This window comes from Bos grunniens, chromosome 16 (genome assembly GCF_055505025.1).
Source record: "Bos grunniens cultivar Pamir isolate PY7600 chromosome 16, Bosgru_T2T1.0, whole genome shotgun sequence".
Lineage (NCBI taxonomy): Eukaryota > Metazoa > Chordata > Mammalia > Artiodactyla > Bovidae > Bos > Bos grunniens.
The window spans coordinates 33,910,394-33,924,641 of NC_141180.1; the positions used below are offsets into that span (position 1 = coordinate 33,910,394).

At 47.2% G+C, this 14,248-nt stretch overlaps 1 protein-coding gene across 1 annotated transcript; it reads right to left on the minus strand.

The window, feature by feature from the left end:
- Nucleotides 1-541: 541 nt before the first annotated feature.
- On the minus strand, nt 542-7,737 carry RPL22 (ribosomal protein L22). Its single transcript, XM_086344209.1, has 4 exons — nt 7,704-7,737; nt 5,815-5,919; nt 3,533-3,657; nt 542-739 (listed from the first exon to the last, which is right to left on the minus strand). Exons 1-4 carry the CDS (start codon nt 7,713-7,715, stop codon nt 595-597), a joined length of 387 nt encoding a protein of 128 aa, XP_086200335.1. The 5' UTR covers nt 7,716-7,737; the 3' UTR covers nt 542-594.
- Nucleotides 7,738-14,248: the final 6,511 nt, after the last annotated feature.

Here is a 14,248-nt window from a genome sequence, read left to right on the forward strand (position 1 = left end):
CCTTTCCTGAGGGGGACAGAATACAAGACAACACTGAAGGACCACATTTTATTTCCATGGGAAGAAAAAGGGTTAGCATACATAGTAACCATGTGTATCAAGAGTAATTTATGATCACAAAATGAAGACAGAATCACAAAACTGCCCCAGAATCCTGCATTTCTTCGACACTGCCACTTTTCCAAAACAAGAGAACCTCAAAATCAAGTCCCTGGTTCTGCCTGCAGTGAATTGGGTGTTGCCACGTTTGTATTCCTCAGTCTTTGAGAGGTACCAAATGGAACTGACTCACCCTTTTTCTGTAAAATAGTAACTGACTCACCCCCAATCCCCATGCCCTCCTCCATCTGCTCAGTGTCACACAAGAGTCAGTTCCCTCGAAGGAGCCTTAGCTCTGTTTTGCTATTTCTACCACAAGAATTGAAATCTTTAAGCAGAAAAAAAGTTTAAAAACAAGTGAGAGGCAGCCCAGGTGAAGCCTTTTTACTAAGATTTCCAATTTTGTTCAGTCCACACTGCAGAGATACAAGGAAAACCACCATTTCAGTTGATAAATTTTATTTAAGAACTTATACAAATATTCCAGATTGAGTTTTAATCCTCATCTTCCTCCTCTTCTTCATCTTGATTAATCTGGAAGTAACGCAATTCGTAACTTTCTTTGCTGTTAGCGACTACGCGTAACCAATCTCGTAGATTATTCTTCTTCAAATATTTTTTGGTAAGATATTTCAAATACCTGCAGAGAAAAAACACTTGAGAACTCCACTAGACACAAGACTTTCTGATATTCTGAAATACTCTAACTTTTATGAAACTTGTGCATTCAAAGTCACTACAATTCAAGGTATTTTCCCATGGTTCAAAAAATGGCAGTTGGGAAATATACCCAGTCACTGTTCTAATGAGAATAAACATCATCCACATTTCTTCTAACTAACCTGGCCATAAAAATGAGAACAGATTAAGATGTGACCACTGTCCATGAAACAAGAGCCATCACCTATAAAATGGTTTGTAGTGACCACTGGGGAAAGAGATCAAGGTGATCACTTGGAAGCTAAGCACACAATCTTAATATCTTTTATTGAGAGACTGCTGGGTTCCTAACAAGCTCCAAGTACTTCACCTCATTGACTAAAACCTCCTTTTGAGGTTGCTGCTTCCTGGGACCGCAGCTCAGGGCCTTGTCACATTCTCACTCCCATTTTGAGATGCCCATCTCCCAACCCCCCTCCCCATCCACCCACTGCTTAACTGCCCTGACTCGAGCTGTCCACTTAAGCACCTGGCCTTAGTCCACTTGCCCAGTGGCCACCTGAGCCTGCGTGAGCTAAGCCTCAACCCCAAACACCATTGTCAGGAAACCGTTCAACCTAAAGGCAACAATGGCTCTTATGCTCAACACAAAGCCCACAATCCTGCTCTCTCATCCATCTGCTTATGAGGCCCTGGGGTTTATCTATTCTGGCATCTTCCCAGAACCGTAAAGAGGGAATAGAAGGTTCAGCAAACCCATCACTGGGCAAGTTAGTCTTTCTAGACCTCAGTGTCACCCTCTATAAAACAGGTCTCAAGATACTCACCATCTCTTCAGACTGGTACAAGGGCTAAATGAGATGCACTGGCAAACTCTGGCATTTTAGATGGGACCAAGTGTTAACAAACCGAGAAACCCGACCCCTCCCGGAAACAAACACTGTTCCACTGTGTTACTCACGTCAACCAAGCAATCTTCACAAAGATGTGAAGATCTCAGTTCAATTCTACCCACTTTTCCCTACATAAAAATAAAACAATTTGGTCGTTTCACCTACAAAGTATTCTCTTTTATTTCCATTTACTATTTCTACTATATTATATCCAGGTAAAGTGGGTTAATTCAAAAGTTTAGGTGGCTTAGTGTTTTCATAATAGAGTATGGGGGGAAGCTAGGTTAAAACACACAAGTTCAGAGATAAGCAAGGAATGTTCCACTGGTCCCTGGTGGTCCAGTGGTTAAGACTCCAAGCTTCCACTGCAGGGGGCACGCATTTGATCCCTGGTCAAGAACTAGATCCTGGGTCAAGAACTGGATCCCACTTGGTGTGTCCAAAAGAACGCTCTAGATTAGGAGCTCCTTGAATGTTTCAAGAAAACATAGTTCTAACAGATCAGGTTCTTTTCCTTCCCTACTTGGCAAACAAGAGAAAGTCTGTGAAAACTGAAGTGACATGTGTTAGGAGACATTCTCACACTAGGTCAGGAGATTTGGAAACAGACCACAGGCTCTTCCCTGCGAGCTCAGCAGAGGCTGGTGGGGGAGGTGTTAAGTACACCTTGGAGGCCCTTCGGTTATCCCGTCTCTCACGCCATCTAACTGCCTTCTGCACACGTGAAATAACTCAGCCAGGCAGAAGGGGAGTAATTCAGGGACTTCTCTGGCAGGCCAGTGGTCAGAACTCCATGCTTCCACTGCTGGGGGCCTCGGTTCAATTCCTGATCAGGGGACTAAGATTCCACAAGTCACACAGCCAGAAAAAAAAGGAGTAATTCACTTAGCTTTAAAGTCATCTCTCTTTTTTTAATTTAAATTTTTTTTTAACACCAAAAACATTTTGTATCAGGATAGTCAAGTAACAATGTTGTGATAGTTTCAGATGAATAGTGAAGGGACCCAGCCATTTACTGACTAATTTAGTTAAAAACATAAGCAAAGGGGAATTCCCTGGTGGTTCACTGGTTAGAACACAGCACTCTCACTGCCAAGGGTAAGGGTTCAACCCCTGGTCTGGGAACTAAGATCCTGCCAACCACGTGGTATGGACCAAAAAAATAAATAAATGGGCCTACAGGAATTAAATGAGGTGGCTTCAGTCTAAACTGAGACTTCTGATCCCTCATCTAATTCTGGTAGCATTTACAGGAAAAAAAAGCCTAGTGTTGCTGCAGTCCACAGGGTCGAAAAGAGTGGGATACGACTTAGCAACTAAACAAAAGGGAAAAAAAAAAAAAACAGAATAAAAATGAAAGCTCTTCAAAGTGATCTAGAGGCAAAGGCAGGCTCACTTTTAAGAATACAATCTAAGCAAGTCTGAGCATCTTTACTGCTAGAAATCCTTTAGCCCAAAGGTCCCCAAACCCCAGGCCGTGAGACTTGTCTGGTCCAAAGCCTGATAGGAAATGGGCCACAGAGCAGGATGTGAGCAGCGGGCCAGACAGCGAAGTTCCCCATGGCTTGTATTACTGCCAGAACCATTCCCCCAGCCATGGAAAAACTGTCTTCCAGAAAACTGGTCCCTGGTGCCAAAAAGGCTGGGGACCACTGCTTTAGGCTGTGGAAAACAAAACTGCAGAAAGCTACCAAGAGCTGAATACTTTTAACTACCATAGTAACATTCGTTCATTCACCGCCCCTCACGCTGGACACTGCTCCAGAAGTTAACAGAGGCAACCACAAAGCAAATGACTTTGCAGGGAGCAACCTTCCTGGCCAGGGTGGGTGGGAACCTTAGCTGAGGACACGGACAAGTAATGCCTCCCCTTCCCATACCTTTTGGAAAAGGGCACCTCGGAAGTTACAGTAATCTTGCTCTTGCTTCTTTCAATTGTTACAACACCGCCACCCAGGTTGCCAGCTTTTCCATTCACCTTGATCCTCTCCTGAAGAAACTGCTCCTGTAGAAATCATCAAATGGACCAGATAGTGAGGAGACTAGTTCACCCACATCACCAGCAAAACACTTTTAAATTTTATTTGTCTTCTTCTGATAAAGAATCCACCTGCAATGTGGGAGACCTGGGTTCAATTCTGGGGTTGGGAAGATCCTCTGGAGAAGGGAAAGGCTACCCACTCCAGTATTCTGGCCTAGAGAACTCCATGGACTGTATATTTATGGGGTCGCAAAAAGTTGGACATGACTGAACCACTTTCACACACCACTTATTTTTAATTTTTTGGCCACGCCACATGGCATGTGGGATCTTAGTTCTCTGACCAGGGATTGAACCCACAACCCCTGCATTGGAAGCATAGAGCCCTAACCACTGGACCATCCCAAAAGTCCCAAAATATTTTTTATACTCCTATCTCTAAGCATATAGCTGGTTATATGTCCAGTCTCTGACTCTTGGGTCAAGGGTAAAGAGTAGACAGGAAACCTAGGCCCAAACTTACAACTGTAGATATAGGCAACCAAAATGGCAAGCAGCCTCTGAACCTAAGACATGTAAAGCAGTGTCCTCAGTGTGATCGGAGAAAATAAATCTTCAACCAAGCAGAACAAAAACATACAGCAACCAGAGCAATTACACATCTATCTGCTGAGGGGCCACGTGCACCAGCACTGAACAGCAGGAGGGACACTGGCCCAGAAGCTCAGAGATGGGACTCTGGGAAAATCCCAGAGGAAGCTGGGCTGGTCATTCACCTCTTGGACCAAAAAGGAAGACTTTTATGGTTTTCTTGATATTGCAATGACAGGAAGGCCCTTCAGCTCCCATCCCTACAGTCCTCTATTTAAAAACTCCAATCTGGGGACTTTCCTGCTGGTACTAGGACTCTGAGCTTCCACTGTAGGGAACATGGATTCAATCCCTGGTCAGGGAACTAAGATCCCAAATACTGCACAACACAGCCAAAAAAAAAAACCCACCAATATACAACATGTTAACTGTCAACAGGAGGTGTGATGAGGTCAGAAATCTTGACTTTCGTGTCTTAGACTAATAAACAACTCCTGTTTTCTATCCAAAGGAGGAACCTAAAAGGAAGACAGTCATATACACATATTGAGAGACAGTGGAGGGAATAATGGCAGAACAGGGCCATCAGACACAATGTGGAAGAAGCTACAAGTTAGGAGGGACAAGAGGCCCCAGAGAAAAGCAAGAAGACAGAAGGAACACGGAGCCACGGAGGGACCTCCTGCAGGCCAGGCCAGGGCCACGGCAGGCATCTACAAGAGGGCAGTCAACTACAGGCTACCCAGACACCATACTTTGTAAGTCGTGGCCACAGGCCAAGCTGCTAATTTTTTAATTTGAAAATTATTCTTGTTGTAATGATATTAATCTTGGCAATAGTTGACTCTGGAGACTTTAGAGAAAATGTCAACTTAGGGCTCTGCACAACAGTATGTCTGAACTCCCCCAAGCTCTGCTTGGCTATGGAGAGGAAAAGTGTAAAATGCCAAAACCAAGTTGCAGATTCCAAAATGTGGCAGCTGGGTTCATTTTTCTAGATTTAGGTGAAATAGAGGAGTATTGGGGGATGGGGCCAACATGAGGGCAAAAAAATCAGTACAGAGCAAGGCCTGAAAAAATCCAAGCTACAATTACAAATCAGCAAGCAGGATATTTTCACATGAACACTGAAGCTCTGATGCTTAATACAACAGAAAGCTCAAGGAGATGCTGTCCTCTGTCCAAGGCCCCCGAACCAAGCATCAGGCCCAGGGCACAGGAAGCCCCTGGGCCCAAAACGTCAGTGTCAGGGCCAAGCTTACACCTAAACACACCTAAGTGCAGAGGAGATGCTGGATCCAAGGAAGTTCACCTGATAAATTTTAAGTAAAATCTTTTTGGAAACCGAAGAAGAAAATGTGGCCCTCTGGCAGTGACTTGCTCCACTGCATCTCCTTTACTCTTCACCACTGTCACACCCCTGAGAAAGCAAGGCTTAGAACCAGAACCAGACAGAGATCCAGAGTCGAACCCAACAGCAAGAACTGCAGAGCAGCCTGAGCCTACAAACAAACAGGCTCCAGTATGTCTTCTCAGCAATATCCGAAAGGGTTCGCTACTGTCCAGGGTGGCATCAGCGGGGTAACTTACAAAATTGGCAGCATCCATGATTCCATCTTCTACAGGGTGGGTACAGTCCAGAGTGAATTTTAGGACTTGCTTCTTTTTTTTGCCCCCCTTCGCCACAAGCTTTTTCTAAGAAAAGGATACAAATGATAAGAGAGATAAAGCCATAACCAGTCAAAAACAAAAAAAAAATTAACAAAGTGGAAAGACCAGAACTGTAAAAGTACACACAAATGCAAAAACCATGGGATTCTGTTCCCCTGCTAGGTGCCAAGGATGGAGGATAGATAACACTCAAGATGCTGCTCTGGGGTCATGCCCTCTAGAAGAGGAAACTCATTACAGCACTCTTTTCCCATTTACATTTTCCAGCATCCCTGGTTTCTAGGGGAATAATGGAAGGTCTGTTAGCTTAAGAACTACAATAAAAGAAACGTTTCCTTTTATTCATTCTAAAATTTCCAAAATAAAGAAACACTCACTTGTCTTCTTCCAGGATTAAGGCACAGGCATGAAAATGCCTTGCATACCTAAAACAGTTTTAATCTGAATTGACTACATATCCTAACTTTTCCGACTCAGGGGCAATCCAGTTGATCTGTTTTTTCCCTTCGTCCTGTCTCATCTACTTTCTCAGGACAGTGACCAGAACCACACATCCTAGCAGCCCATCCAACCCCAAATGCCTTGAACAAGGGTCTAGCTAATTACAACAAGACTGTTGAGAATTTCTGGTCTTTTGACTGATTTAATCTCTGAATGAGCACTTTCAAACCACCAGTTTAGCTACAAGGTTCCAGCTCCTTCATTCTCACAAAGATCCTTGTATAAATATTCTCCCTCTACAAATTCCAACTCCAATTAAAAAAAAAAAAAAGCACTTGGACAACATACTTACCTGTAGTTGCAAGAACACATTTCACATCCTTTCCTGTCTCAAAGAACTTCACCTAAAACTTGTATTAACTGGATGAATTTTTCAAACACTTAGGCTTCGACAAAAGTCACTCATTCTTTTCCTTCCTAACATGTCTTCCTAGTAACAATCAAAGGGGCTGCTTTAAGCCCCGGAAACACACAATCAGCAAGAAGACCTGCCGGCAGGATATGGGCTCCATACCCCCCACACCATGGTTTTAAATCAAAAACATACAAACGCCTAAAAGCATTAAAGGCCCACCCAGGCAGAAAGCTGGAGATGAGCCCAAACTGTTAATAAAGGTGTCCCAACAAAGAAGGGTAGGGAAACTTTCTCCAAGTAACCTGGGAGGAGACCATCTGCAGCCAGTGACATGAGGGCGCCACACGGCCCAGGCTCAGCCTGGCCGATACAGAATCCAAATGGCCCCCCGCCGGACACCAGAAAGGGTCTGCAGAGCTGCGCCCTGAAGATCTAACTTTCTCCGGAGACGCGAAAGGGTCCTCTAGCCCAGGCCTCCTCGTGAGAACTGGCCAGCGAGCCCTCCGTTCGTGGACCCTGACACTGATCCCGAGTCCCGGAATAGGCTTTCCGGTTGCGCACGGTCCCCGAGAGTGGCAGGTCCCCTCCTTCCCCTCCCTCCGCCCAGGTAACCGGGCCCAGGCCTCGACTGCCTTACGCCGGCTCCAAGGTTCGCTGACCAGCCCAGGCTGCAATCTCAGTCCCCCAGCTCCCTGCTGACCACAGGCAAGAGCCCAAGCCCGAGCGGCAGCTTCCGAAAGCCCCAGATCTCCCCCTCGAGCCTCGGGCCGCGGCCTCCTCCGCCCACAACGTGCGGGGATCGGCGGCCACACTGGCTCACTCCTGCAGGCCTGCTAGCCAGGCCCGGGTAGGACGATGCTGAGCGCCGTCCGCCAAGAGCCAGGTAGGGGCCGGGCCGGTGAGGCCCACGTGCCTCCCCCAGAGCCGAGGCCTCACGCGGAGCCATACTAACCACAGGCGCCATGGCGGTAGCGGAGGCAGAAAGGGAGGTGAGCGAACTACGCAGACGCAAAGAGGCCGCAGCGCGCAGAGCACGCAGGGCTCAGGCCGTACTAATCTCTCTGCCACGCTCCTCGGTCGCCACTGTCTTGCCCCGTTCTGTACTCTCGGGGAGCGATTGTTTTTACCTGAATGCAAAAACCCATCGTCTCACGCCCCTCCCACCCAGGATTGTAGTGGGAGGGAGGAAGCCGAGTAGCCTGTCCTACTGCGAAGGATCGGAGGGGGAGCCTGACTAGACGAGCCCGAAGAGAAATAAAGGGGTTCGCTCTACTTTTGACAGTCTTTAAAAAAATAAATAAGGAGATTCAATAAACCGTCAATAACCAGGTAGTGGGATGGGAATCGAACCCACTAACTTGGGGAGGTGAGGCCTAATTTGGGGTCCTAATGTCCGAGAGCACTTGGCTTCTTCCTACCCAAAGTCCCAATCAGGAAGCGGGTGCGCAAGGGGCTGCTTCCTGGTGTTAGCCCTTTTGGCTGCAGTCAGGTACGCTCTCCACCACCTCAGACTCAATCTGCCCATCCTCGGATCATCCTAGCTTTCCAGCTCATCTCTTCTGGTGCGTACTAAGCCGCTTCAGTCGTGTCCGACTCTTTGAGACCCTATGGACTGTAGCCCGACAGGCTCCTCTGTCCGTGGGATTCTCCAGGCAAGAATATTGGAGTGGGCCGACCCAGGGATTGAACCTGAGTCTCTTAGGTCTCTTGCATTGGCAGGCAGGTTCTTTATCACTAGCGCCATCTGGGAAGTCCCTCATCCCTTCTAGTTTCCCAGCTTCAAAAATTCGTCTGCCAGCGCTCCTCGCGGAGAAGGCAATGGCACCCCACTCCAGTACTCTTGCCTGGAAAATCCCATGGATGGAGGAGCCTGGTAGGCTGCAGTCCATGGGGTCGCTCAGAGTCGGACACGATTGAGCGACTTCACTTTCACTTTTCACTTTCATGCATTGGAGAAGGAAGTGGCAACCCATTCCAGTGTTCTTGCCTGGAGAATCCCAGGGACGGGGGAGCCTGGTGGGCTGCCGTCTATGGGGTCACACAGAGTCGGACACGACTGAAGCGACTTAGCAGCAGCAGCAGCAGCAGCAGCGCTCCCCATACTGGCATTACAGACAGGAATCACCTGGGAATCTCATTCCAGATTCCAATGCAGTGGGTCTCATTGGCCTGAGATCCTGCGTTTCATGAGAGCTCCCAGGAGATACTGCTGTTGCTGCTGCTAGTCCACGGACCAAAGTTGAGTGGCAAGGGGTCTTCATCCCCAGACCTACCGTTCCACGTGAGGGACTACTTTCAGTCCTTCATGTCCTTGCTGTTAGGGGAAACACTGACTGGAACCGCCCACTTTAGCCAGGCACCAAAGTAATTATTTGCATGATTTATTTTATGAGAGGACGTCCTGGTAAAAACAAAACTAACAAGCCACCACCAACCAGAAGAATTTCGGGTAAGTCAAAAAGAGACACCACGTGTCCTACCAACCTCCCAGAATCCTCCTTGCTGGAATCCATCTTGGCTGAGTGATGCATGTGCCACCAGGAAGGACCCTCAATCAGAGTGATTGAGATCTGAGTGTTTCAATCAGTAACAACCCAGAAACTAGTCCCATCACCATAAAACCCAAAACTGCAAGCCATGTGGTGGAGCAGTCCTCCTGGGTTCCCTTACTCTGCTGCTCTCTGCCCAGGCACCCCTTCCCAATAAAGTCTCTTGCATTGTCAGCACATGTGTCTCCTCAGACAATTCATTTCTCAGTGATAGACAAGCCCACTCTCTGGCCCTGGAAGGAGTCCCCCTTCCTGCAACATTACAAGTTCCAGTCCAGGGTCCTGCATTATAATCACTCACTTGCACACACCCTCCTGTCCCTGTATCCACCTGCCATGTAGTCACCTATCTAAAGCCCAAGCCTAGCTTACAGTGGTGTTTGGATACTGTCCATGCTGATTAGGTGTACCTTCAGGCCCACTCTGCCAGTTGACCAAGCTCCAAACCCACCTTGCTATTCTTTTTTTTAATAATATGTATTTATTCGTATTTGGCTGTGCTGGGTCTTCCTTGCTTTGCAGGCTTTTTTCTCTAGTTTCGGGGAGTGGGAGCTACTCTTTAATTGGGGTGTGCAGGCTTCTCATTGTGGTGGCTTCTCTTGCAGTGGAGCAGAGGCTCTAGGGCACACGGGCTTCAGTAGTTGCAACACATGGACTCAGTAGTTTTGGCTCTTGGATTCTAGAGCACAAGCTCAGGAGTCGTGGCACACAGGCTTAGTTACTCCTCAACATATGGAATCTTTCCTGATTAGGGATCAAACCCTGCATTGGCAGGTGGTTTCTTTACCACTGAGACACCAAGAAAGCCCCCACGCTGCTATTGCTGACTGCAAACCACATTTCTGCTTTGCCAGCTGGCTCTGGTCAGGTTCTTTCAATGGAGGCCTAGGAGGGAAACTGCAGGCTGGAGGAAAAAGAAGAGACTTGTCTTGGTTGACTTCCTGCTTGTTCCTGTGCTGTTGGTGTCACCTCCTCCTGCTTCTTCATCCGGGTAGCAGCAGTTGGAACATTCCAGAAACCTCAGTTGAATCCAGTTGCAGTTATTCCAACATTTGTAGAACCAGCCTCATTATCTTCTCCCCAACACCAGCTGAGCAGTGCCCCCTTCTCAGATATCAGCTTCCTGAGCCCCCTCCTTCAAGTGTCTACCTTCTAATAGGATCATCCTAGGAGTGGCAGCTACTTCCTGCAGTTGCTAGAGTTCTTATTTCATCCCTCAAGTTACCTAGTTTACAAACCTTTGTACCTGATTAACAATCCTTAGCGTGCTTTTTCCTGAGTGACCTGACCCCTCTCTTAGCAAGCCTTAGGGCTGCCTGCCAGTCCTCTAAGTAATTTTTTTTCACACCTCTGGCCAGAATGCCAGCTCCTCATCCCAAAACATCCTTCTCAACTGATGACCTCCGTTGCTCTCCTTTTGAAAACACAGAAGCAATCCAAAAACAATTTTCAGATACACCCACCTACACACCTACCCATCCAGCAACATCTTTACCCTACTCTGCCTTCCCTCCTGTTACTATGGAAGAAGGGTCATAAGACCCCCATCTGAGATCAACCCCGGCACTAGGGCAATCACGTGGCATACTTCCATCTACTTGAGGACACCACTCCAATAGCCCTTACCCTCACCCCATGAAATCATCAATGTATACTTTCTTTGGATTTTTTCCCATCAGCACTTAACCATTCTTTAAAATCTCCCATCTTAGGACTTCCCTGGTGGTCCAGTGGTAAAGAATCCACCTTCCAATGCAGGGGGGCGCAGGTTTGATCCCTGGTTGGGAAGCCAAGAGCTCACAAAGCCACGTGCTGCAACCACTGCATCTGTGTACCACAACCCAAGAGAAGCTGGCGCTTCTCTCAGTTGAAGGAACAAAAGTTCCTCCTGCTGCAACTAAGACCCCAAGAGCTGTATCCAACTCTTTGCAACCCCATGGACTATACAGTCCATGGAATTCTCCAGGCCACAATACTGGAGAGGGTAGCCTTTCCCTTCTCCAGGGGATCTTCCCAACCCAGGGATCGAACCCAGGTCTCCCGCATTGCAGGAGGATTCTTTACCAACTGAGCTATCAGGGAAGCCCAAGACCCAACGCAGCCAAAAATAAATATTTTTTAAAAGTTGACTGCTAATCTTATAAAAATATAATAATAAAAAAAACAAAACCTCCCATCTCAAAACAGAAAAAGCACTCTTTCAACTCGCAACATTTCCTGTCACATACCACCCCTTTCGGCTCCTGTCTGCTATGTACTGAATGTTTGTGTCCTTCCACATTCATAAGTGAGACCCTAGTCCCCAAAGCGATGGTATTTGGAGGCAAGTCCTCTGGGAAGTAATTAGATTTATAAGCGATCACGAGGGTGGGGCTTCATGATGGGACTGGCAAAGAAGACACCTGAGATCTGTCTTGCCCTGCGAGCCACAGGGAGAAGAGAGCCGACAACAAGCAGGAAGAGTGGCTGCACCAGGAGCCCCATCTGTCTACACCTGCTCTCAGGCTTCCGGCCTCACAACTGTGAGAAATTTCTGATAGCCCAAAAATTTTGATATTTTTGTTACAGCCAATTTCCTTGGAAGTTTCCTCTGTGCGCTGTCAATTTCTCTCCTCCCATTTCCTTTTGAACCCACTCGGGGCGGGGGAGGGTGGCCTTTTCAGACACACACACACCCCCACCAGCCACCAGGACAGCTCTCATCAAGGTCACTGGTGATGTCCTCCTGTTAAGAACTGGGGTTAGATCCTGGTCTTCCTGCTTCTATTAGCATCTGATACCAGAGGTCACTCGTCCTTGGTGACCCTTCTTCCCTGGTCCCCAGGACCTCAGTCTCTCCTGGTTCTCCTTCCACCTCTGGCCACTCCTCCGGCTCCTTGCTTCTCCCTCTCCTCCTCCCTGGACTTGACGGTCTACCAGAAACAAAGCCCCTCTCGTCTATCTACACTTGACCTTTGCCACGCTCCAAACACATATCTTTTTTTTTTTTTTTTTTTTGGCCTTGCCACAGGGCATGGAGGATCTTAGTTCCCTGACCAGGGATCAAACCTGCACCCCCTGCAGTGGAAGTGCCCAGTCTTAATCACTGTTCCACCAGGGAAGTCCAGACACATAACCTTAAATATGACTCCCCAAGTCTGTATGTACAGCATCCAGTGTGGACTCCTCTCTAGTCTAGAAGGTCAAGATGACCACCTTCACCCCAAAGATGCAACCCTCAACTCTCCATGCCCTTGCCCCCACTCTCCATCCTCAGCCTCACCCCAATCCTGCATCCCTTCCTCTCCACCCACATTGGTCTTCCATTCCTTCCTTCACATTTATTCCAACTTCTGGGACCTTGTACTTGCTGTTGGCTCAGCTTTGAACTCTTCCTGGCTTTTCTTGTGTCTCATTTCTTCTCATCCTCTAGGAGCTCTGCCCATCCATGGTTATCTAGTGTGTCTTCAGCTCCACCTCCTCCCAGCTGCCCTCCATCACATCATCCCGATTCTTCCTTCAGAGTATTTAACATAGTCTGTCATTGTATTTGTTGATTTGTGTACTTGGTGAACCTGGTTTGTCCATTTCTATGTATAGGGCCCATGGTGGATGCTCAGTAAATATTGATACTACTCAAATAGTAAGGCTGTAAGGTGGTCAGGATTGGTGACTCAGATGGTAAAGAATCTGCCTGCAATGCAGGAGACCCAGGTTCAATCCCTGGGTTAAGAATCCCCTGGAGAAGGGAATGGCTACCCACTCCAGTATTCTTTCCTGGAGAATTCCATGGACAGAGAGGAGTCTGACTGGCTATAGCCATGGGGTTGCAGAGTCAGGACACAACTAAGCGACTGACACTTTCACTTTTTTGAAAGATGGTCAGGATTAGTTGAGATAATACAAGTAAAAGAGCTTTGAATAGTACCTTGACCTGTAAACACTGGCCACGGTTACTAGGACTTGGAGCTCAAGGGCTGGAGAGGACTGTTCTAGCGTTACTTAGGCAGGTTGATAGGGAGTCCAAGGCTCCTTTAAGGAGGAGGTGAACATTCATGTTCCAGTTCTTTTGCCTTAGTCACATAGGCTGTACAAGCAACAATGTGTCTTGCTCATGCTTTCCTTAAGCCTTGTGTAACAATGTATCTTGCCTGAGAGCTGGCTTTTCTTTAGATCTGGAGCTAATCATTACAGAGCAGTAATACATCTTACTCATGGTGTGCTTTACTTAGGCTCTATGTTAATGATTATAATTGTAACAAATCTTGCCAAGGAACCTGTTTTCTCAGCAACACTGTATCTCTCCCAGAGGCATGTTGCCAGGAACCCATTCTCCCTGGCTAATCTTGTGTCAAAGTTATCTCAGGATGTATGACTTGGGAAAGGGTCTGGTAAAACTTTCAGTCTTGAGGTATTCTTTTTATCTGTTTTCAGCAGCCAGCTGAAAAGTGTATAATGCCCTGCTCAATCTAGCAAAGTGGGTCCTCTTCCTACCCCCTTCTGATGTCTACGTCAGAAGCTGTCTCTGTCCTTTTATTTCAATAAAATCTCTGCTGCACAAAGCTCTGAGTGACTGAGACTGCATCTTTGGTTCTGGAGTGAAACCTCCTTCAGAGACCACAAACTCGACACCTACCACCATAAGCTATCAACCCTGAAAAGAATAGGTATTTCCTGCCTAGAATTCACTTCCTTTCTTCTCCCTTCCAAACTTCTAGTCATCTTTCAAAACCCAGCTAGAATATTATCTCCTAGTTTTTTCTAACTGATTCAGTTCAGTTCAGTTCGGTCACTCAGTCGTTTCTGACTCTTTGCGACCCCATGAATCGCAGCAAGCCAGGCCTCCCTGTCCATCACCAACTCCCGGAGTTCACTCAAACTCACATCCATCGAGTCGGTGATGCCATCCAGCCATCTCATCCTCTGTCATCCCCTTTTCCTTCTGCCCCCAATCCCTCTCAGCATCAGA

Excerpts from the sequence above, each read along its gene's own strand:
- RPL22 (XM_086344209.1), bottom strand. Across the intron at positions 3,658-5,814 it reads TCATGGATGCTGCCAATTTT|GAGCAGTTTCTTCAGGAGAG; the intron begins GTAAGTTACCCC and ends TGATTTCTACAG. Across the intron at positions 740-3,532 it reads GAGGTGCCCTTTTCCAAAAG|GTATTTGAAATATCTTACCA; the intron begins GTATGGGAAGGG and ends TTTTCTCTGCAG.